Genomic DNA, 23,433 nt, shown 5'->3' with positions numbered 1-23,433 from the left:
CAATTACGGTATTCACTATAGGAGAGTTCTTTCTTTTTGGTTGGTTGTGCTGTTTGCGCCTTATAAGGCAATTGGTACCTTATGCTTGGTATTCATGCCCCCTATTGCAGAGCCTGCAATTTTTTTTACCAGTTCCCTCTTCTATATCCATTGCTATTGATATTCTTTCACTATGTTCTGACACATGTAAAATTGCAATTACATGTTACTATTGCTGCTTCTACTTATTTGTTGGCAACATACTCTGCCTGCGTTGTGGACTCTCACTTGCTTTTCCCTCTGACAAATGATGATATGCCTGTTTTGGCTTTGTACCCTTTTTTTTTGTAAAAAAAACTTTCAATAAAACTTATTGAAACAGAATTTAAATATCACATAATTGACTTACAAAATGACCAAACTATTGGCCCTAAACCCCCCCACCATCTAAAACTAAATCCTAAAAAAAAACAAAACAATTGGTAGAAAGAGCAAAATATACTTACACCAGACTCAGCTTCTGATTTTCTTACCTAGGCAAGGTGTTTTTTCATGACATCCTGGTAAATACTATGTAGGGTTCCACCTGGCTAGATTTGAAGTATTCCAATAAGCCTGTGGTGAGTGATGCCACCTTTGCCTAGGCAAGAGCTCAGGCAGCATGGTCTGTAGTAAGTACTCTCCTTGTGTGGATTTCTTTTTTCTTTTTTAGGATTTAAAACTGAAGTTTAGTGATTTAATTTTTTTAAAATCAGCACTAGGAACAGTACGTATGTGAATGGCAACAGCATGTGCTGATGGTCTCACTGTTCAAATCTTCGTTCTTCTGCCCCCAGATATACCTGCAGCTGTGACCTTCCAGTTCTGTGGGGGTCAATATGAGCAGATCCACCTGTCATAGACATACATCAAAAGTACAGACTATGCGCACCTCTTCTGCCCCCCTGCTCCATTCTCAGAAACTGTACCATCAGTACCTGCAATGAAAAGCACTCTATAAAAGAAAGATGGGTGGATGACTGAAAGGTCCAACTCCTTCATTCACAGAGCACTTTTCATTTGTGGGAACTGATAGTTTGGCTTCTTTGAAAGAAGCAGGGGGGTGGGCATAGTCTGCACTTTGTCTAGTGCTTGTGACAGGAGCCTTTCATATTGACTATCAAAGTACCAGAAGATCACAGCTGCTGAGGTATCCGGGAGGGTCTCAAAGGAATGAAGATTTCAAGGTATAGAGCAGCCACCAGCACACAAGACACTCATTATTTACATTCATATATTCATGAGTACCTTGTGCTGATTTAAAAAAAAATGAAACCACTAAACTAACAGATTTAACTAGCATTTAACTAGTGTTTTTTTATGGTGGTGGGGGATAATAAATGGTACATATATTATCTAACTATGTGTACCTAAATATATACCACTTTCTTATTTTTATGGCATTAAAGGCTGCTAACTATCCTCTGTAGACTTTAAAGCATAATGGTAAAAGGGTTATTTTTAAAATACTTTTCGTTTATCTAATAGCTTTTTAATAAACTGAAGCCCCTTTATAATATACTGTCTATTGCTATATAATGGCACTGTTAGATAAAAAGCAATTTTGATTTTCCTACAGTTAAAATGATTGAATAATGCTTTTAATAGCACCCCTAAATCTTCTGTGTATATTGTATATCAAAGTATTATCTGTACTAGCCACTAATGAATTCAGTGAGAGATGCATTGACTGGTCCATATGGTGAATGTCAACCTTAATGACACAATCTCTGTTTCATGGAGGTCTTCAATCACCTACAGTCTGTTGGTCACTAAGTAATGGATAATACTTTCTCATTATGTGTCACAATACATCTAAGCCTTATAAGTATGATAATGTCATGTACAATTTCAATTTGGGGAATCTATCATCATAAAAAAGCATTATTCATCAGAGTAAAGTGAGTGAAAATTGATGAATAAGTAGAAGCAAGAAGTGATAACTGACAAAAGGATGAATACAAGACGATGAACAGGAGAAGTAACAAACTTTGAGAGGTGATTTACCAAGGATGATAGATGAGAGACAGTGTATGAATAATGCATGAATGATAAGTGGCAAGCAAACAGATGTGGACAATGATAAACTGTATGCTACATAATAATTTAAATTTCATATGTTTAACTGAAGTGCAGCACAGTGGCTAAGTGGTCAGCGCTTATGCCTAGTTGCACTATATCCATTGGTTCGAATCCCAACCATGGCACTACCTGCCTGGAGTTTACATGTTCTCTCTGTGCCTGTGTGGGTTTCCTCCAGATACTCTTGTTTCCTGCCACACTCCAAAAGACATGCTGGTAGGTTAATTGGCTCTTGTCTAAATTTGTATGTATGAATGTGAGTGCTATATAATTACCTGTAATAAATAATAATAATGCCTTACATAAATGGCATATTATGGGGAAGGATCTTCCAGAAGTGATATTTTATTTTATAGGTGGTGTCTAAATTACAGACCTACCCTCTTGGTCCTTGGGCACTCCCCTGCAGTTGTAGTCTATTCAGCTGCCTGCACATTACACGGCTGGTTTTATGGGTTGAGAGTAAAAGAATTTTTATATGGGGCCAGAAACAGCTGGCAATGCCCTTTCTGGTGAGCCCTGTCTCTTTACCCTTTAAAAATAATTATTTATGACATAGGAATGTGATATAGGATATAGTGCTACCTAACTAGGTGAGAGTCAACCCAAACACTATTCAATACATTGGTTGCCTTTTACAGTCATTTCCTTTACTGGGCCTAAAGCTCTTCAGTAGGACACTTATGAGCGTTCAATTGTTACTCCATAGAACTGCATCACAAAGATCTGTGTTCAACCTTAAAATTTAGTAATGCATTCTCTTATGAACAAAATATCCACATGTATAAGAGTTTTGATATACCAAAAATTTGTGTTGCTCCAAAATATCTTAATTCCAGACCAATTTATTTTCTAAACATTACAGGTCAGTTTAGTTTGGATCAAGACAGGTTAAAAAAAACAACACATCAGTACATTCAATCAATTTCTCACCGTATAGGTGATAGTCTCATCTGTGTCCTGTGTTGATATTGATTGGATCAAGGTAGCAAAAAACAGAATGCCCAGCATGCTGAAATTAAAAAAGGAACAACTTATTTTTTTTTCTCCTTACAAATAATTACATTACAGGGTTAGGCAGCAAACTTCAGCTAAACACATCTATAACCAGCTACTAAATGTATTCATCCCTACCTTACGTCGCTTTCATAATTCAAGTAAGAAATGTCAATAAATATTAAAGATGAACTCCAGGCAGATAAAATTGCTAGTTATAATGCAGTTATGTATTCCTTTAAGAATAATAAATTAAAGTAATACTAAAAGGTAAAGTTTTTTGTTTGTTTTTTAAATAACAAGCATGTCATATTTACCTGCTCTGTGCAGTTGTTTTACACAGAGCAGACCTGAGCATACTCTTCTCGGGTCCCCCCACTGGCACTTCTGTCTCCTTCCTCCTTCTGATTGCCCCCATAGCAAGCCGCTTGCTATAAGGGCACTCTTGCATGCTCCTTCCCGAGCCTAGCTCTGTGTAACCTTAAAACACAAAGAGCATGGCTCAGCCCCGCCCCCTGCTTCTTCCTCACTGGATGTGATTGAAAACAGTGGGAGCCAATAAGGAGGGAGAGAGTTGCTACTCTTGTGCACATCGCTGGATCGAGATTGAGCTCTGGTAAGTATTATGGGGGGGGGGGGGAGACTGTACGAGAATGCATGCAAGTAAAAACCATCAGTCTTTAGAACTACTTTAATTTGTAAATATAACTAGTGTAAGTAACTGAAGTTTCATGTAATCCCCTGGAAAGGATTATCATTAGGAGCATGCTGGAAGGAAGAGAATGCAGAGGAATGACCCATCACTGTCCTGTGCTCCTTGAATCTCTAATAAGAAGCTGTTGGAATGCAAGTGACTTACCTGTATTGCTTAACTGCAGCAAAAAAGTTGGGTCACCAGGCTGACTGTGCTGTTTGGAAGGGCTGGATACATCTCAGAGCTGGATGTAAAGAAATATTACTCCCTGTGGCAGGTAAAAGAAGTTCCATATATGCATTTAAACTGGGCATTTTACTGCATCTGGGGTTCAGCTTTAAAAAAAAAATGACCATAATCTTTAAAGCTTAAAGTTTTACTGAACCCAGGCCAGGACCCTACATTCACTATATCTGGTCTCTGACAGTACACAGAACATGGAAATGCAATCGTTTTAGTAAATAAAAACTGCTAAATACCTTCTCTCATCAGCGGTGTATATCAGTGTTATTATTTCTATGAGTTATTATTTCTATGAGGCTACAAGACCCCTGACCCTCTGTCCGGACAGTGCTGATTGGCCCTGTGCTGATCCCATGCACTTTCCCAAGAAAAAAAAACCCTCTCTAGCAATACACACCCTAATGAGCATGTGCAGCTTGCCCCCAAGGCTCTGTTCTATCAGGAGATGGTTTATGGTCAATAGAAGAAGGAGAGGATCAGAGAAGACAGGATCAAATAGCCTTTTTACACAAAGCGGAGGATTAACCCCTTAGGTTCCACAGTGAGTATAACAAGAATGCTTTACTGCATATACAGACTGATTTTACTGTTGTGGGTTTAGTAACACTTTAAGTGACAAAATGAATTGGGATATTTAGGTTGTGCCACATTACCTTTCATGACAAAAAACGTTGCCTGTGTATGAAATGACATGACAAATAGAAATTACAGGAAAGGAGATTTGGGCTTATGCCATGTTGTTTTCAAATAACACGTACCGTAATACATAACACCTAAATAAGGTTATAATTAAATAAGAAATCCAAAACCAACCAAAGCCTCATTTGTATTTGTTACTTTCTTCTTCCTAAGGTCTGTCCCTTGCTGCACGGTAACAGTATACCCCATGTCTCCTGTCTACCATCACAAAATGTCCTGCTACAATTGATAAATTACTAATATGTGAGAGTTTCACAGACCAGTTAATCAATACTGGAAATCCCACAGACACTGGCTTGATTGTGTGATGCACCTGCAGATACCATCTGCTGAGGCTCTACTAGGGAACAGCAATTAGACAGGATAAATAACCTCATCACAGTGCTATTCATTTTCCATTGGAAAGCCAAAGGTGCCTGCAGAAGACCTCTCCTACCCTTCTTCATAAGCATAAACATTAATGTTTATCCAATGCGACTGTTTGTAGTTAGAGAAGCACTAGCCAGTACATACGCCCAAAGCAGTTGGATTGTGCCTGCAGGTCTGTCCATTCTCTAGAGACCAACTTAAAGCAAACCTGTAATATGTCCATGTAGGGAAAAAGAAACAAGTTCGCTTTAATGCTCTCCTTATCAGGAAAATACAATATACTCACCTTTCTTTACTCCTCAATCACTCTGTTCAGCTGGACATGAAAAAAACTTTTTATTTTAAGCTTTGGAAAGAGTTGGTGTAGCTTCAGACCCTCTGCAATGTGTTTGATGCTCTCTGTGACACCATTGTGGAGATTCATCCCTCTAGTTGTATTGGTGACTATTGTCTCCATGAAACAAAATAAGATGAAATCCTACATTTTGGACTTGCTCCAGAACAAAAGGTGAGGGGGAATCTTTGGATGGGGATACCTGTTCCAAGGAGAGGATTTCCCTCCCTTCTTTTAACTTCATATTGTATCTCTGGGACTGTACCTAAAATGAAATTTTACCAGTGGTATGAAGACAGCAAACAAATATTCTGGAAGGGGTTTTATCCTTTTCCTAGTCAACCCTCAGATAAAAAAATGTCTATCCATGCATTTCCACAGCTAAAAATGGCTTCAGCTAACATATGGATATCAATAGTGAAATGAAAAAAAAACAAGCGTTGAAATGGAGAGTGAATTAATAAATATAAACAAGTGATTGAAAAAATAAATTAAGCTGCTATCAATCATAAAGTGTTCAGACACTGTACTAATAAATAAAAAAATATATATATAAATATTGATGCGCTCTAATTAATTGTCAATCAGTGCACAGCTCACTCCATATAAAGTACAAATAAGTGCAGATAAATATTACAATCGAAGGACGTGCATGGAGTGCATTGCAAATTCCCTGTGATAGGTCCACACAAAATGGTGCTTGCAAATGTGCATTAAATGGTTCCAATAAAGCAAAAAAACAAATAATCATAAAATGTGTATAGTGCAACTGTCAGCAAAAAAATATTCATGAAGTGTATGTGGTGCCACTGTCAGCATTAAACATTTGAATGAGCAATATACTTTGGAGAATAAGGAAAAAATGCAATTAGTCACAATTCCTCTGAATAAGACTGATAGTATTATCAACCCGGCAGTCCATCCATCATTAAAAATGCGGGGTTAGCTTATATAGTAATTGGCAATCGTGTTGATAACTCCAGTCATCAAGATAAATTCCAAGCTCTTTCCCCAGATGAAACAGTGATGAGTTGCGCTTTGAATCACTATATAATGGTCTCAGCATAAGGTGGATTATGCAAAACAAACAGAGAACATATCATTGCGCAATGAACTAAATCAATAAGAGCAGAGCAAGGTAAACAACACAGTGATACACTCACAAGGGCCCGGTTATGTTAGACATAAAATTTGCAGTCAGCCGCTATGAACGAGACTCCTTCAGAGAGCCGCTGCTGTCGTGCTAATGAATCGTAACAGCAGTGATTGTCATTAGCTCCTCCCACGCGTTATGTCACAGGCCACGTGACTTTTTCAAGGATATCCCTGAGATGCCAGAGTCTCCGTATTTATGTCAAAAGGCATCCAGGTCACTATGGTTGTACCCAAGCCCATGGATGGATTAGCAATTACCGTGTGTTAACAATTCTTTGGGTCTTTGGATCCGCAACACTTTGAGTCACTGTTCTGAAACAAGTATTCAGATTAGGGATGAACAGAGTAAACTGAATTTACACCGGAGCAGAAACTCTGAGATTGAGATGATTGGGTGAAACATTGAGATGATTTGGTACATTTTTCTTAAAAAGATCTACTCCTATTTTTATTTATTTATAAGGTTTAGATTATTTGATTTACTGTTCTTTGTATTTGTTTTCCTCCTTGTGTTTATCACTTCAAATTTTTATTTTTACCTTTTTTGTTCTGTGAAAAAACGAAAATAATGAGGCTGATAACAGGCTGTTTTTGGCATAAAATTGGGTCTAGAATAGCTGAAAATAGCTTTCATAACCAGTTAGGAACCTTTTAGGCCTTTAGTTCTAAAAAACAAAATTAAAATAATAACGCTGATTGGATCCAAAATAGATGAAAGAGCTTATATAACCAATTCAGATTTAAAGCCTGATTCATCTCTAAAACCCCCCTTCTTCCCCATTGATCAAAATACATGTCACCAAAATGTTGACATTTTGCCAAGATCTCACAAATTTTGATCTGTTTAAACATTTTTTAAAGGAGGTCAGCAATAACAGCTCTGTGGGGGAGATTTTCTAAAACTGGATTACTCAGAATTTGGTGCAGCTGTGCATGGTAGCCAATCAGCTTCTAACGTCAGCTTGTTCAATTAAAGTGGTTCTAAAGGCAGGTTTTTTTTTTTATCTTAATGCATTCTATGCATCAAGATAGAAAACCTTCTGTGTGCAACAGCCCCCCTCATCCCCATTAATACTTACCTGAGCTCCATCTCAATCCAGCGATGTTGCACGAGAGACTCGGCTGTCCAGGACTCTCCCTCCTGATTGGCTGAGACACAGTGGGTGCCATTGACTCCCACTGCTGTCAATGAAAATCAGTGAGCCAATGAGGAGAGAGAGGGGGCCAAGCCATGGCTTTGTGTCTGAATGGACACACAGAGCAGCGGCTTGGCCCAGGTGCCCCAATAGCAAGCTGTTTGCTGTGGGGGCACTCGGCAGGAGGGAGAGGCCAGGACCGCCAAAGAGGGACCTGAGAAAAAGGAGGATCTGGGCTGCTCTGTGCAAAACTATTGCACAGAGCAGGTAAGTATGACATGTTTGTCTTTTTTTAAACAAACAAAAAAAAAAAAGACTTTAGTATCACTTTAAGCTTTGACAATAAAACCTGGAAGCTGATTGGTTTCTGTGCACAGCTGCACCAGATTTTGCACACCGGTTTTAGTAAATCCCCCCTGTGTGTCTTACATTCCAGATTTCCTTCAATGTTTAAAAACAGTGAGGCTCAATATTCTGCTTTATTGAACCATTATACTATAGAGCTAAGTTCATATAATAAACCTAACATCAAATAATTTATTGTATATACTGAAAATATCCTGAATGATACAAGCTAGCTCTGTGCCACTTCTTAGATCCTCTGCAAAGCACAATCATATGGTAACTATACATTTTATAATGTCCTCAAGAAGTAATCATGCAATATAAGGTGCTATTTGAATGATTTTGAAAGTTAGGAAATACCATTGTCATATAACACATTTTAAAACCTGATACTGTGCATTTTTATATAAACTGCTTGCTTGAAAGATATACATTACCTAAATCTAGAAAAATTAAAGACAGGTGCTTCAAGTCTTTAATAATGTAAGAATAGCAGGAAAACTTTGGAAAGATATTTATGGATTCCGTCTAAATGGCTCCAGGTCTACCATTCTTCACTAATTTTCTGACATGCTCATTTTAAGGCAATTTGGAATATATATTATATTAAAAACCTTATGGTATAGACTCCATCAGATTATTCTTGTTGTCCAATAGCTGAAATGGAGCTGGGCGATATTTGGAATTGTGTTATGAGCAGATATCACACTGGTGATTCTATATCTGGCAATATTTAACCACTTTGGTGAACTTGCCACTTTACCTAAAGGAGGTGGTTTCTGTTCCTTTATAGGGAATTTTTCTCCAGTGGGAGAATCACAATTGTGAGAATGGGCCTTAGGGTGGTCACAAATGGCTTTATACTATGCCTGATCTGATCATTCCAATGCTAGGATAGGAAATAGACTTGAGGACTCAAGATTGAAGGGTAAAAAAAAATCACATCTGACATCTACAAGCGATGGGGCTGACCTTTCTATCTTTCTCATGAGGGGGAAGGTGTTAAAGCCCAATTAGAGATTGGGCAAAAAAATAACCCCCCTCCCCAAAAAAAAAACAGCACTCGGCAGCTGTTAAAAATAAAAAAGCAGATCCAGCTTCGATACTCACCTTCTCTTCGTTGCCTCGCAGACTTACCTACTCACTGATCCAGCACCGGTCCTCAGCATCATTACCTGCTAACTTAGAACATCAAGGTCTCACCCACAGACTCTTCCCCCCACTGTACCATACCCATCCATTACTGATGGATGGTGTACAGAGGGCGAAGAGCACATTTAGAAGGGAGAGGGTGCCCGAATGAGTTCTGAGTAAAGCTCCAGGGTTGGTACTATCTATCTATCTATCTATCTATCTATCTATCTATCTATCTATCTATCTATCTATCTATCTATCTATCTATCTATCTAATCTTTCACAGTGAATACGCACTTGTATTGTTCTAGTAGTTGAATTGTGACCCAAAAATTGTTTCTTCTGTTTGCCACAGAAGGCTGTAATGCTGTGGAGTTTGTTAGCTTTACATAAGTGAATGTTTCCTTCTTGTTTTTGAGAAAAATGGGAAAGACCTAGAAACTCTAAGCCTAGCAGAGGTCCAAACCCTTCCCCATAGTACTAAAAATGAGTTTATGTTACCATCTTTGTCTGGTCCCTACTGGAGAAATTTCTCAGTACTGCCTATCCCTCCATCTGGGAAAATCCCCCCCCCCCCACAGTTGGGACCTACAGCAGTAAATACGTGACAGAGATTCCTATATTAGCCCAAGTGTTGTATGTTGTAGGTTCTATTTGGAGTTGGGCTTTATTATATTTATTCATAAAGCATCACAACATTATATCATTGCATTTCACAGTTCTAGCTTACTTGTTCTTTTTCCATTTAAAGCGAATGATAAATCAACAGCTTTATAGCCTGTACATTTCATGAGCAAAAAAGTAAAAAAAAAAAAAATCGTAAAAGGGAGAGGAAGCCATCCTGATTTGAACTATTTTTTTTAGACAGAACACTAGTAAGGAATACTTTATCATTATTATATGCCTTGTTGATAGAGACAGGACTTCCGCAGAAACTCCCTTTCATTACAGAGCTGGGGGAACCTTTTTGCAACCTCAAAAAGAGAAAATTCTTATTTTTGCACATAAAGCTTCCATAGCATGCAATCATTAGAAAGGAGGCTATAAGCTCCTGATTAGGTGGTGTAGCGCCCTGCTCCTGTTGATCGGGCGCTTATATGTAAATTTAGTGAGTTATCTGTTCTGTACATAGTTCAGATTTAATCTATGGCTAAATTAGCTTCTGTTCCAGCATTGGCTGTGTTGTGTGCAGTTTCACACTGTCGCCTGTAGGTGTCGTTGTCACTACAGGCCAGTGCTGAAAAGCAACAGGCTGAAGTGGATTGAGTGCTCTTCTTTCTCAGAGGTAACTCGACAGAGGTGATCCACTGCTGTGAATTCTGGGAGAGAGTACTTAAGGGGCAGACGCCATTTTTGGTTCTCTTTTACCTGCTGGCTCTCCTGGCCTAAAGGTATGTGATGGCTTCCTTTCAGTCTCAGGACCATGCTGGCCCGGGGCTGCGTTGCTATAAGTGGGCCCAGAGGTCGTCTGGGGCTTGCTGGTTTAGAGGTGCTCCTGTGCTGTCTGTCCTGCGGGAAGAAGCCAAGCAATTGAGAAGATCCAGGGGAGGACTCATCTTGGAGAGGACCGTGCGGAAGGCTGGTGTCTCAAGAGGGGCCTGGTGACTCAATTGGAGGATGCATTCTAACCTAACTTACCGCACAGTACTGCAGGGTCAGCTTAAAGGTTCTGGTACTGTGTCGCTGTTCATCTAAAACCATTACATCCTGTGGCAGAGGATCGTATAGCTATTTTGTTTCTCTAAAGTCTGTGGCAGAGACTTTTTGTTCGTGCTCCATTCCGGCTGCTAGGTCAGTGAGAGAGACCTATCCGGGTGGGCAAAGATCTTTGGACTGAAGGTATAATGGCCTATAAGATCTTCAATCGCTAAATGATCTGAAAAAGGTATTTGAATTTTCCTGCAACTCCCTTTCTACCTCTTCACTGCTACTTCTTTTAAGTTCTTCATTAAAGCATTGGAAAATTACTAAAGTGACTGGTGCATACATTTTTGGATACAAAGCTCAACATGGACTCTAGGTTCCTGATGTGGTGAAACTACAGGTAAATGGGTGACGGTAACAAGACCAATTTATTTCAGCAGCTCCTTCGGGGGTTCGTGCTACAGTGGTATAGCACCCATGTGACCCTCCACCACATGTACTCACAGACTTTTAATAAATGCTGGCGTTGCTTTGAGTTGGAGGACATTTTGTTGCATATTTTTTGGGATTGCCCAAAACTTACGATCTTTTTGGACATAGTTGAACTATGAAAACTCTGACAGGTGTATCTCTTGGATGAAATCCTTTGGCTTATTTATTCCATGATATGCCCCTATCTCCCAAAAAATATAAAAATTCCCTGTTAAAACATTTCTTTATTGCAGCCAAAGCCTGACATTCTCCGAGCTTGCTCTGGGGGCTTTCAGCAGGAGGGAGGGGCCAGGAGCATCCAAGCAGGCTAGCTCTGGAGCCACTGCTGCTGTGTGTCACTGCTTTCTCAGCCAATGAGGAGGGAGAGTCCCCAAAGAGCCAAAGCTCTCATGCAGATCACTGGATCGAGATGGGTCTCAGATAAGTATAGGGGGGCTTCTGCACACAGCAGTTTTTTTTACCTTAATGCATACAATGCATTAAGGTAAAAAAACCTTATGCCTTTAGAACTACTTTAAGTATCAAACTAATGACTTGCTGAAGCCCACCTCTATTTCTCCACATCTTGCCTGCACCCTCCCTGTTTTCTTTTTTTTTTAACCTTCCTTCCTTCTCTCTTTTATCTGGTTCAATGAGGTTAACTACAAAAATTTAAAAACATAGCTTTAAAAACATAAATGAAAATCGATTTCCTGCTGACGATGATCAAAGTCACCTTGATCAGGCCATGAGATTCATGTTATTGACATGTATACCTTAGGCAATACCAGCCCCCAGTGATTTCTGTAGTCTCCCTACTATTTATTTGTTACAACTGTACTGTACTTCTATTCTGTACTCCTACTCCTGGACCTCTCTGCTGCCTTTTGATACGGTTGACCACCCCCTCCTCCTCAAAAAACTACACACCTTTGGTCTCCGTGACTGTACACTTCGCTGGTTCTCTTCCTACTTATCCAACCGCACCTTTAGCGTTTCTTATAACTCTACTTTCTCCTCTCCTCTTCCTTTCTCTGTTGGGGTCCCTCAGGGTTCTGTTCTTGGACATCTACTATTTTCAATCTACACTGCCTCCCTGGGTCAACTGATAGCCTCCCATGGATTCCAATACCACCTCTACGCTGATGACACCCAAATCTATTTCTCTACCCCTCAGCTCACTCCCTCTGTCTCCTCACGTATCAGTAATTTACTCTCAGATATATCAGTCTGGATGTCTCACCACTTCCTTAAACTCAATCTAGCCAAAACCGAACTTATAATTTTTCCTCCCCCGTATGCCTCTTCCCCTGATCTCTCTGTCAAAATCGATGGCACAACTATAAGCCCATCCCCACATGCCAAGGTTCTAGGTGTAGTCCTAGACTCAGAACTCTCCTTCAAGCAACACATCCAATCACTGTCCAAATCCTGCCGCCTCAACCTCCGCAACATCTCCAAAATACGCCCCTTTCTAACCATTGACACAACAAAGCTCTTAATTCACTTGCTGGTCATCTCTCGCCTCGACTACTGCAACTCCCTTCTCATTGGCTTACCTCTACATAGTCTATCACCTCTTCAATCCATTATGAATGCAGCTGCCAGACTCATCCACCTTACCAATCGCTCTGTGTCTGCCACTCCTCTCTGTCAATCCCTCCACTGACTTCCGCTCGGCCAAAGAATTAAATTCAAAATTCTAACAACTACGTACAAAGCCATCCACAATTTCGCCCCCAGCTACATCACTAGCTTAGTCTCTAAATACCAACCTACTCGCTCTCTTCATTCCTCTCAAGACCTCCTGCTCTCTAGCTCCCTTGTCACCTCCTCCCATGCTCGCCTCCAGGCCTTTTCCAAAGCCTCTCCAACCCTATGGAACTCCTTACCCCAATCTGTCGGCTTATCTCCTACTTTATTAGCTTTCAAAAGATCCCTGAAAACCCTTCTCTTCAGAGAAGCCTATCCTACCCACACCTAACAACTGTATTTTCATTTTTTCCATCAGCTCATCCCCCACAGTTATTACCTTTTGTTTCCACTTGACCCTCCCTTCTAGATTGTAAGCTCTAATGAGCAGGGCCCTCTGATCCCTCCTGTATTGATTTGTATTGTAAATGTACTGTCTGCCCTATGTTGTAAAGCGCTGCGCAAACTGTTGCCGCTATATAAATCCTGTATAATAATAATAATAATAATACTTCCAGATGGCCTGTACTTATATTACTGTATCTTTGTATCTGTTGCTCCTAAATAATAATTTCTAAAAAAATAAAAAATAAAGAAAGAAAGAAAACGCAACTGTTTTATAATAGTAAAAAAAAAATCTCTTATAATATTTGGAATACATATTTCCATTGATATATTGTTGTCAAGGTGTAATATCTGTCAGTAAATCGAAGAAAGAGGAGTCCCAAGTGATAATCATATTTTTGACATTTAAATATCAAAGATCAGTCATCCTGACAGCAGGTTGATTTAATTTCCCCTGCTATGTGATGTTTCGGTTTGTTGGCAATATCAATTGCATAGCTCAAGAGTCTGTTACAAAAAAAGAATGCAGGAGAGACTTGTAATCAAAGCCACATGGTTAGTATTCCTGATATGAGAGAGCTGTATTGCAAGTTGTATGTTGCAGTGATTCCCAGTCCAAACATAATTCAGTGCAAAATAACACACACATTGGCACACTGATAGAGTCATAGTTACTAAACATACATAAAGCATTACTTTGGGTATTAGATTCAAGAATGAAAATGCCAGGCAATGTTCCATAGGAAACAAATAAAGCTCTCTATAAAAAGAAAAATCTTTTGGGTAATCACCAAATTTTCATGGCAGACCTTTAATGTGAAAATGTGGTCCCGCTATGGACAATCAGATATTTAGACATTTTTATCAAGAAGTAAATGAACTTTTAAAAGCCCAGAGAGTAGTGACATTATTTAAAGTAAACCTTCCCAGGCTTTGGCCATTTGGGTATTTACAGTACATATTCTTAACAGGTAATAAATAAGCTTCAAAACAAGTCCTCACTGACATCTGTGGCTACAATGTAGAAGGAATGAGGAGAAAGGAGCGCCCAGTGATCAAAGAGGTAAGTAATTTGTATTTTATTTGAAGTTTCAGCAATAAAAAGAGGCCAGCGCACTAAAGACTCCCCCTTCATCAGGGCTGCTAGCAAAAGTAGTTGTGGGATGATCCTGTTGGAGGGTGCCTTTGGCACATGGATCTGGACTGTTAGGGATCTGGACTGGTGGGAGGGACTTAGTTCCTCCCACTAGTCAAGCTGCAAATCCCTGGGGCAAAAACTACTTCTCATTGCTGCCTCCGAACACACAGCCAGAGCTGAGGACTTCTAACAGTCCAGATCCATGTGCCAAAGGCACCCTCCAATAGGATCATCCCACAACTATTTTTGATAGTGCCCTGATGAAGGGGGAGTCTGTCAGTGGCAGGAATTATGCCCCATTGTTGGTGTCAGTGGCAGGAATTATGCCCCATTGTTGGTGTCAGTGGCAGGAATGATGCCTCAAGGGCTGGATAAAGGCAAGCAAAGGGCCGCAGTTTGGAGACCACTGTTATAGATAATCCTTATTATCTAAGATTGGCTTGTACCTTGACCCATGATTCATAGGCCTAATGGACTGCCCTATCTTCTGTGGAAACTGACAACAACTGGTCGTAATCTGTGGAGTGTCTTCTTTTGTATGGTATTTTGTGTTTTAAGTTCATATGATAGGTATGTAGAGCATACATCCTAATATTGGTTTAAAAAGCTCTATTGAACATTTGTGTATTTGTAGTGACAAACTTGTATTCTTCATTATTATAGTTTGAAAATGGTGCTAGTTGTCACAAAAAGACTGCACTGATCCACATCCCTAAATTAAATAGTTTATAGACAATTTTCCTCTAGGTGGGACTTTAAAAGGGGCAGAGAACAGCTACAGGGTCACACGAGTTTACAAAAATATATAAATCTTTTAATTGTTTAAAGTTAAAAGAATAATCATATAAGTATACAATACATATTTTGGGCTCAGATGCGCCTTGGACAGTGTTCTTTTCTCGCTGAACTGGAACTGATTGGGTTTATAACCACAGCATGCTTCTAGTGTCTCCTTTTTTAATCGGATGCAAGACACCTTGAATAGTTATACAGTTGGCATGGTTAGTGCATTTGCAATTGTGATATATAACAAGGAATGTTGTGATATTATGCATGTCCATTATGATTTTGTACCACATGTACTTTTTATTCGTATATACTCTTTCTATCAATTGTAGATGTATATATGTCTTGTTGTAACCGCACACCCCTAAAGAAGAGAAAGTATATTGCAGACTTGAAACGCGTCGGGTATTACTGTTGTCATCATTGTATTTCAACAGATTAACTGTGGTTGTCAATTGTGATATCAACTGTATTTACTTTGTATCAGCATCCAACTAATTTTCATGTATTGTATACTTTTATGATTATTTTTTAACTTTAAACAATTAAAAGATTTATATATTTTTGTAAACTTGTGTGACCCTGTAGCTGTTCTCTGCCCCTTTTAAAGTCCTACCTAGAGGAAAATTGTCTTTAAACTTTTCATTATTATAGAGCTTGGTTATAGTTTTTCTTCCTGATGAAGCGAGCAGTGTCCCGTGAAACATGTCAAAGTCACAGCAAGCAACCCATCACCCAACTACTGCATGGATGATGAGGAAACAACCAAACTGCATCATATTTTGTGTAATTTATGTGTATATTAATTATTGTGTATGAGCTCTACTAGTGGTTACATGTTTTTTAACCTTTGTACAATGAATATTTGATATTTTTAACTTATTTTGGAGTGGTACTGTTAAAGTCCTCTATTTAGTTGTCAGGGTTTTTTTGTGTAGAATCTTTCATAGGATATGGTACCTGACACAATGGTCCCTCTGGGTATTTCTTCCTCCAATCCATTACTTTGTAAATTTTGTTTTACCTGAAGCTCCGCTCTCCATGCTTCCCCTTCCAAGAGCTACTGTTTTGTGTACACATTAGAGATTAGAAGGCTGGAAGGCTGCATGTAATTGCTCATGTAACCCTCATGGTGCACCATTAAAGCCTTGTACATGCCACTAGTTTTTTCGCTGATTTGAACAAAAAATAACCTGACAGCTGCAGCTAGAGCCACTGTACTAACAATCTGATTCTACAGCTATCACCCGTGCTGTTCTATTGTGTTCTGACACGGGGATGGCCCCCCGCCAGAACACTCCAGTCAGTGCTCCCAGCCATTGGCTGAGAGCGCTGATCGGGAGCATGTAGGCTGCTGGTTTTCCAGAATTCTTTTGTCGGCTGTCTTACACATAGGCAGAATGTCACCCAACATTCAGCCCGTGTGAACTAGGCATAAGGGTCAGTGGGGGTGTACATCCTGGAGCTTGTGCTATGTGCCTAACTTTGCAGGTTTATATTTGATTGGTGGCTTTGAGAAAGCTATTAATACTGTCCTTTTTTATACCAAAATTTCTCTTTGTGAAAGGTAGCAAGGAGGTGGTTCCAGCATCACAAGCAGGCAGGATCCAGGATATCCAGATTACCAAAAAAAGGGATTTTGCTGACCTGATGAAATAAAGCAATGCCTGGATGAAAAACTGAAGTACCAAGCAGGTAGGCTGTGTCCCCTGTGCAAATCTTGGGATTTTCATTTTTAAAGTGAACCATAAACTCTTGCTGTCCACTTAACACATATGTGCGGTGGCAAAGAGGATGAGTGTTAATGGCATAGACAGTCAAGGTTTCTGATCATGATCATCACCACTGTGACAGCCAATCACAGTATTCACATGGTCAGAAAGTCCATTCCACCCCTTGGGCATAAATGTCCACTTAAAGGGTCTCAGGGACTGGGTGGGAAGGGGTTAAAAAAGACTGTAATTTTTTTTTCTATTTTGGTTTCTACTATAATATTTTTCAAACACATAAGTTATCTCTTCTAGAAGTGTAGGGAAAAGACACAAATTTGAAAGATGCCTTTAACTTTTACATTTTATTAACCACTTCAGCGCCGGAGGATTTGGCTGCCCAATGACCGGGCCATTTTTTGTGATTCGGCACTGCATCGTTTTAACTGACAATTGCGCGGTCATACAACGTAGCTCCCAAACAAAATTGGCCTTCTTTTTTTTTCCACAAATAGAGCTTTCTTTTGGTGGTATTTGATCACCTCTGCGGTTTTTATTTTTTGCGTTATAAACAAAAATATAGTGACAATTTAAAAGAAAAAAGCAATATTTTTTACTTTTTGCTATAAGTATCCCCCAAAAAATATAAAAAAAAATATTTTTTTCCTCAGTTTAGGCCGATATGTATTCTTCTACATATTTTTGGTAAAAAAAATCGAATAAGCGTTTATTGATTGGTTTGCGCAAAAGTTATAGCGTCTACAAAATAGGGGATAGTTTAATGGCATTTTTATTAATAATTTTTTATTACTAGTAATGGCGGCGATCAGGTATTAACGGCATTAATGTGATTTCACGCAGGGAAGCCAACCTGCCGCAGTAAAACTGCGGCGGCTGGTCCGGAAGCAGTTAAAACTGAATCCCAGATAAAGCAAATGTCTAAAGAGGCATGGTGGTATTTCTTGAATATTGATGTGCTTTGTGCACTTCTTACAGATGTGTGTAGTAATCCAGTATGAACATTTTTCTGTGTGCAGAAGATTTCTGTAATCAAGACCAATCAATGTTGCTCTCTTTCCATGTGCAGGGTGGCTGGTCTTGTCAACACCCCCCTGCTGTAGTTTTTTTTTCTTTTTTTGCAGACATTCTGTAGTGGGTGTTGAAGCTGGGCCTCTTCCACAGGTCTTCTTTACGCACAGGCTATGTGCACAAAGAGTGGATTTATATTTCTTGTCACTATTAAGGAATATATTGATATAATTTTTTGTGCCTGGAATTCACTTTAATATCTAATTTTTTAACATGTTGTGCCAAAGCAAGGGATCTGAAGGAAAAAGATTTTTATGTACTGTATTTAGTATATACATTCAGTACATGTATAATATTTATGGGGGTTGGCAACTTTTCGACCGCGGGTAGGTGACAAGTAGACCGGAAACAGGTCTGTGCCGCCGATCCCCGCCTCCTACTGCTAGATGCCAGTCCTCTCTTCACCCCCAGCCTTCCTCTACCACACCTTCGGTCCTTCTCTCTCCCTCCCCTCCAGCCTCCTCTGCCACTGCCATCAGTGAACAGCAGAGAGTGAGAAGCAGCACAGCTCAGGATGGAGGGTGGGGGGGAGGAGGAGCTGGTCAAATTAACTTTTCTAGTTAACCCGCAGGTGGCTGGTTGCTAGGTCCTAAGCAACCAATCACCAGCTTGTTAATATGAAAAGTCACTCAGCTAGATCCTGCTCCTGCCCCTGTACAGAACTGTGCTGCCTCTCGGTCACATGTGTGCACAGGTAGGATGCTATGGAACACTGCAATGGGAGGGAAGGGGAGAAGAGGACACTACTGTGTGTGTGGGGGGGAGGGGTGATGTGAAGGGGACAGTGGACACTGTTATGGGCAGGGCCACTCCCATAGCAGTGTCCTCTACCATCCTTCACATTCCCCCCCAATCCCTGCATTCTGAGTGTAACGCACTCCTGATCCCTGCATTCTGAACATAACACACTCTTGATCCCTGCATTATGAGCGTAACACATGCCTGATCCCTACAAGTGTATCAAACTCCTGATACCTGCTTTCTGAGTGTAACCCAATCCTTAACACTGCATTCTGAGGGTAACACACTCCTGAACCCTGCATTCTGAGCACAACACACACCTGAAACCTGCATTCTGAGCACAACACACTCCTGAACCCTGTATTCTGAGTGTAACGCACTCCTGAACCCTGCATTCTGAGCATAACACACTCTTGAATCCTGCATTCTGAGTGTAACGCACTCCCAAACCCTGCACTCTCTTGTAATACTTTTTTGAGGTCCACTGCATTTGTGATCTACATTTGGGGTTAACAATGTATCATCACCCGCAGTAGATCACAAAGGCAATGGGTTTTAAACATGGCGCAGGAAATACACATGGAACGTGCCTTTCTGGCATTGCCTTGTGGTGTGAACTGGCCCTAAATCCAGCACGCTATGCCTAGTGATCTTTGACTTCATCAGTGTTTTTCAAGCAGATCTCCATCTCTCTAAGGTTGCCTACCCCTGATTTATTATATGTATTCTGTTTAAAATGTAAGCTGTAAATAAAGTGAAAATCATGGTGGAACCCCCTGACCTCATGGGTCCAATAGCGGTTGCACCTTGTGCAGTTACAACCTAGCATACAGACCCATTTAGTGGTGGAATACAAAGTGCAATGATGTGATATTTTTTTTTTATAATCAAAAGGATTTTTATCAGTTTGGAGCAATCAGTATAGGTAAAGATCACTGTCAAAGTGGAACTCCAGCTGCTCCTTTCTCTGTAGGTGTAATTAATAAAAAATTAGCAAAATCTACTTTCATTTCTACCTTACATACTATATTGTGCTTTATTTGTTATGGTATTCTTGCTCATTGATGCAAATTATTATCTATGTTGGGAGTCCTTTCAGCCTTGTACCAGTTCTCAGGTTCATGTATATACTTGTTTAACCTAACACTTCCTCTAGTAAATTGTCATAATCTGTATTCCTTTGATCAGTCACATTTTTCTGTAGCAAAATATTATATTACAAGTTCTTTAAAAGGGGCAAGGTGTAGTAATGACAAAGTGCAGTAACCCATACCAACCATTGCCAGTGTACTATAGTTAAATGCAGAAAAAAAAACATAAAATCTGATTGGTTAGTTCTTAACACAAAAAATTGCATTCTATTGTGCGCAGCCTCCCCCAAATGTCCAAATTCTCTCTTTTTTTTGCTGTGATCTGCCTTCCTGTTAGAGGGTGCCTATGCTGATTCTCTATGGTCCCCACTATGTATGTATGTCTGTATGTATGTATGTATGAATGTAGTCAACCTCTTTTGCTCACTCCCAAGATGGACTAGGGACTATGGCAGTGTTTCTCAACCTTTTTTCAGCCAAGGCGCCCTTTACCATTATACACAACCACGAGGCACCCTATTTTAAAATGAAAAAACAAAACTAATAGTTTTACATGCAGTGGCATCAACAAAAGTAGGACACCCAACATTAGGGGTGATTTATTTTCACAAAGCAAATATACCCTTTCACACTGGTACTGACTAGTATTCCAGTGTGTTTCTTCTCCCTGAGTTTTTCTCCCTCATTCAGCTAATGTGACCCCAGTGCTGACGAAGAGGGGAAGACAAGGACATTTTCAGGTGCCCAATGTCCTCCTTATCATCCTATGACATCATTGGTTGTTAGAGTGACAGCAGCTGGCCCGCACAATGCCCAAGGTTGTAATGCTTAAAACCCGTGGCTTTGAGTAACAAAACAAAAAGGGAGGCTTGATTCACCTGCTGGCTTGTTGAAATTTTTGATCAATTTGGAGCAATTTTTAGGCATTTTGCCAAGGCACCCCTGAATATCTCAGAAGGCATCCCAGGATATCATGGCACCCTCGTTGAAAAAGGCTGGACTATGGGATTTTTAGTGTACATACAGTAGTGCACATGACTGCAACTAACATGAAATGCTTGTTCCAAAAAAACAGAAGTGAGGGGTAAAAAGAGAAGTTTGGGTGTTAGCGGAGGACATTACAAGGAGGCAGAAACACACAGTAATGCCCCGTACACACGGTCGGATTTTCCGACGGAAAATGTGTGATAGGACCTTGTTGTCGGAAATTCCGACCGTGTGTAGGCTCCATCACACATTTTCCATCGGATTTTCCGACACACAAAGTTTGAGAGCAGGATATAAAATTTTCCGACAACAAAATCCGTTGTCGGAAATTCCGATCGTGTGTACACAAATCCGATGGACAAAGTGCCACGCATGCTCAGAATAAATAAAGAGATGAAAGCTATTGGCCACTGCCCCGTTTATAGTCCCGACGTACGTGTTTTACGTCACCGCGTTTAGAACGATCGGATTTTCCGACAACTTTGTGTGACCGTGTGTATGCAAGACAAGTTTGAGCCAACATTCGTCGGAAAAAATCCTAGGATTTTGTTGTCAGAATGTCTGAACAAAGTCTGACCGTGTGTACGGGGCATAAGAAGCAATTTCATGAAAAATAGATTACAGTCCCATTAAGTAGAGGATGTACACAAATTATTGTTGGAGAATAAAGATATTGTTTCATGTCACTTTAAGTGATAAGGTCAGGTTAAATGTTAGGACTAAGTGTTAGAAAGTTAAATGCTAAAGCACCATTTTATGGGTTATGTTAAGTATTAGGGTTAGGGTGAGGGTTAAAGTATATCTTTAAAATAGGAAAACATTGGAATTGTCTATTGTCTTTACTGCCCGCAGTGTCCGAACTGGAGAAATTTTCCTTCTCTAGTTGTCCTGGTGATCAATGTCACTGGACAGAAAGTATCGGGGAAATCCAAAAGTTTACAGCTGTCACCAGAACAATAATAGAAGTAAAATATTTCAGTGAAGACACCTGTTTCAGCATTTAGGAGATGATTTTTGACACATTGGAGAGAATTTACCTTTATGTTGTGTCTTCAGGACATGATATAATAGAAAATTTCCCAAATTGGACAAAATAGAACAAAAACGAACTAACTAACTAAAAACATGACAGGAGTATGATTCTATCTTAAAAAAACACTTTTGACTAATGTACTTTGAAAAAGGTAATAAAAAATGGACAAATTTACAGTCATCTCAGACAATCATGCAGTCGTACAGCTTCACAACAAAATATCACACTATTGAAATGAGCGTTAATGCAGGCCACACACAAAGCAATTGTTAAGCACTTTCAATGAAAAAGTGAAAAATAAATAAATAAATAAAGCAACCTACACGTTTCATCCATTTTTATAGGTATTGCTATAAAAGCTGATTAAAATAGTCTTAAAAATTGTTATATGTATGACCAGAATGATAGTAGTATCTGCTGGCCGGTATTTAAAATTTTAAAAGTTGTGATAATTTTTTACAGCTTATACTATACTCCACTTCATTAATATGATAGTCATCAATTCTTATTCAAATTATATATTAATATGTAACAGGCAATCCTATTAAGGTCCCTATATGTGTCATCTCTAGTATGCCTATATTATATGCATATAAGATTTAAACATTAATGAACATCTAATTCAGAATATACATGAAATCTGTCTCACATGTTAGATTGTCAGCTTCTTGGCTCACCCCTTCATGACCTTCGTGAGTCAGTAATACAACCTGGAGATGCTCAGGTTTTCTGTCTTGGCACAAAAATGAAGAATCCCTGTATGTTCTTTTACAACATTTCTATTAATACAGTTTAATTCTGACAGCATAAATAACAGATAAACAACATGCAATGCAATAGCGAACAGCTGAGCTTGCATTGCGCAGTAGAAAAAAAAAAAAAAAAAAAACTTCAAACTATATTACACAGCTAACAAATAATAAGAGGTAACTTTGCTCATTTGGCCAACTGCGTAAGTTTCCAAAGTAACAAATTGTCATATTGTAAAAATGAAGCTGGCAGAGAACAATAATAAACAGCTCATTCTCTTACTTTCAAACAGGTCAGCTAACGTTCCAGTTGGAAATCATAAACGGGGTTTCCGGTGCAGGTGAGACAATGCAGGCAGGCGTACAATCAAGGCATGCAGTGCTCAGGGACTAAGAGCAAAGACTGAGGCAATGTGGGAGCTGAGGGAGCAGATCAACGCTCGGCTGCTTCAGGCATGTGGATACTGTGTTGAAAGGAGGTATTCATTTCAGCTGCACTGCTGGGACACTCCTCTTTCTCTCTCTCTCTCATACATATCCTCCCATTATTGAAGCATATGTGATGTGTTAACTGACCTTGCCAGCTCACATGCGAACCACATCTTCCAATGAAAACAGTATGACCCACGTTTATGTGAAAATGTGTATATTTTTATTATTTGGCGTTAAATGTGCCGCAGAATGTAGCCCCCTTTTTTATTGCCCTTAGTCATAAGCCACATATCGAGCATTTTATTGGCCTTTATTTCCAAA

General features: G+C 39.5%; 1 protein-coding gene across 1 annotated transcript in view; it reads right to left on the bottom strand.

The window, feature by feature from the left end:
* Positions 1–23,183, bottom strand: part of EFEMP1 (EGF containing fibulin extracellular matrix protein 1) — a 170,914-nt gene extending 147,731 nt beyond the window's left edge. The window contains exons 1-2 of the mRNA XM_073628120.1: positions 22,964–23,183; positions 3,034–3,112 (exon numbers count right to left, since the gene is read on the bottom strand). Coding sequence (XP_073484221.1) covers positions 3,034–3,111 — 78 coding nt within the window. The 5' untranslated portion in view covers position 3,112; positions 22,964–23,183. The remainder of the gene's footprint in view (positions 1–3,033; positions 3,113–22,963) is intronic.
* Between the last annotated feature and the right edge of the window lie 250 nt (positions 23,184–23,433).

Source organism: Aquarana catesbeiana, linkage group LG04 (assembly GCF_042186555.1).
Source record: "Aquarana catesbeiana isolate 2022-GZ linkage group LG04, ASM4218655v1, whole genome shotgun sequence".
In the NCBI taxonomy this organism is placed as follows: Eukaryota; Metazoa; Chordata; class Amphibia; order Anura; family Ranidae; genus Aquarana; species Aquarana catesbeiana.
The sequence above is the reverse complement of the archived record's forward strand: the minus strand, read 5'-3'. Positions and strand labels throughout refer to the sequence as shown.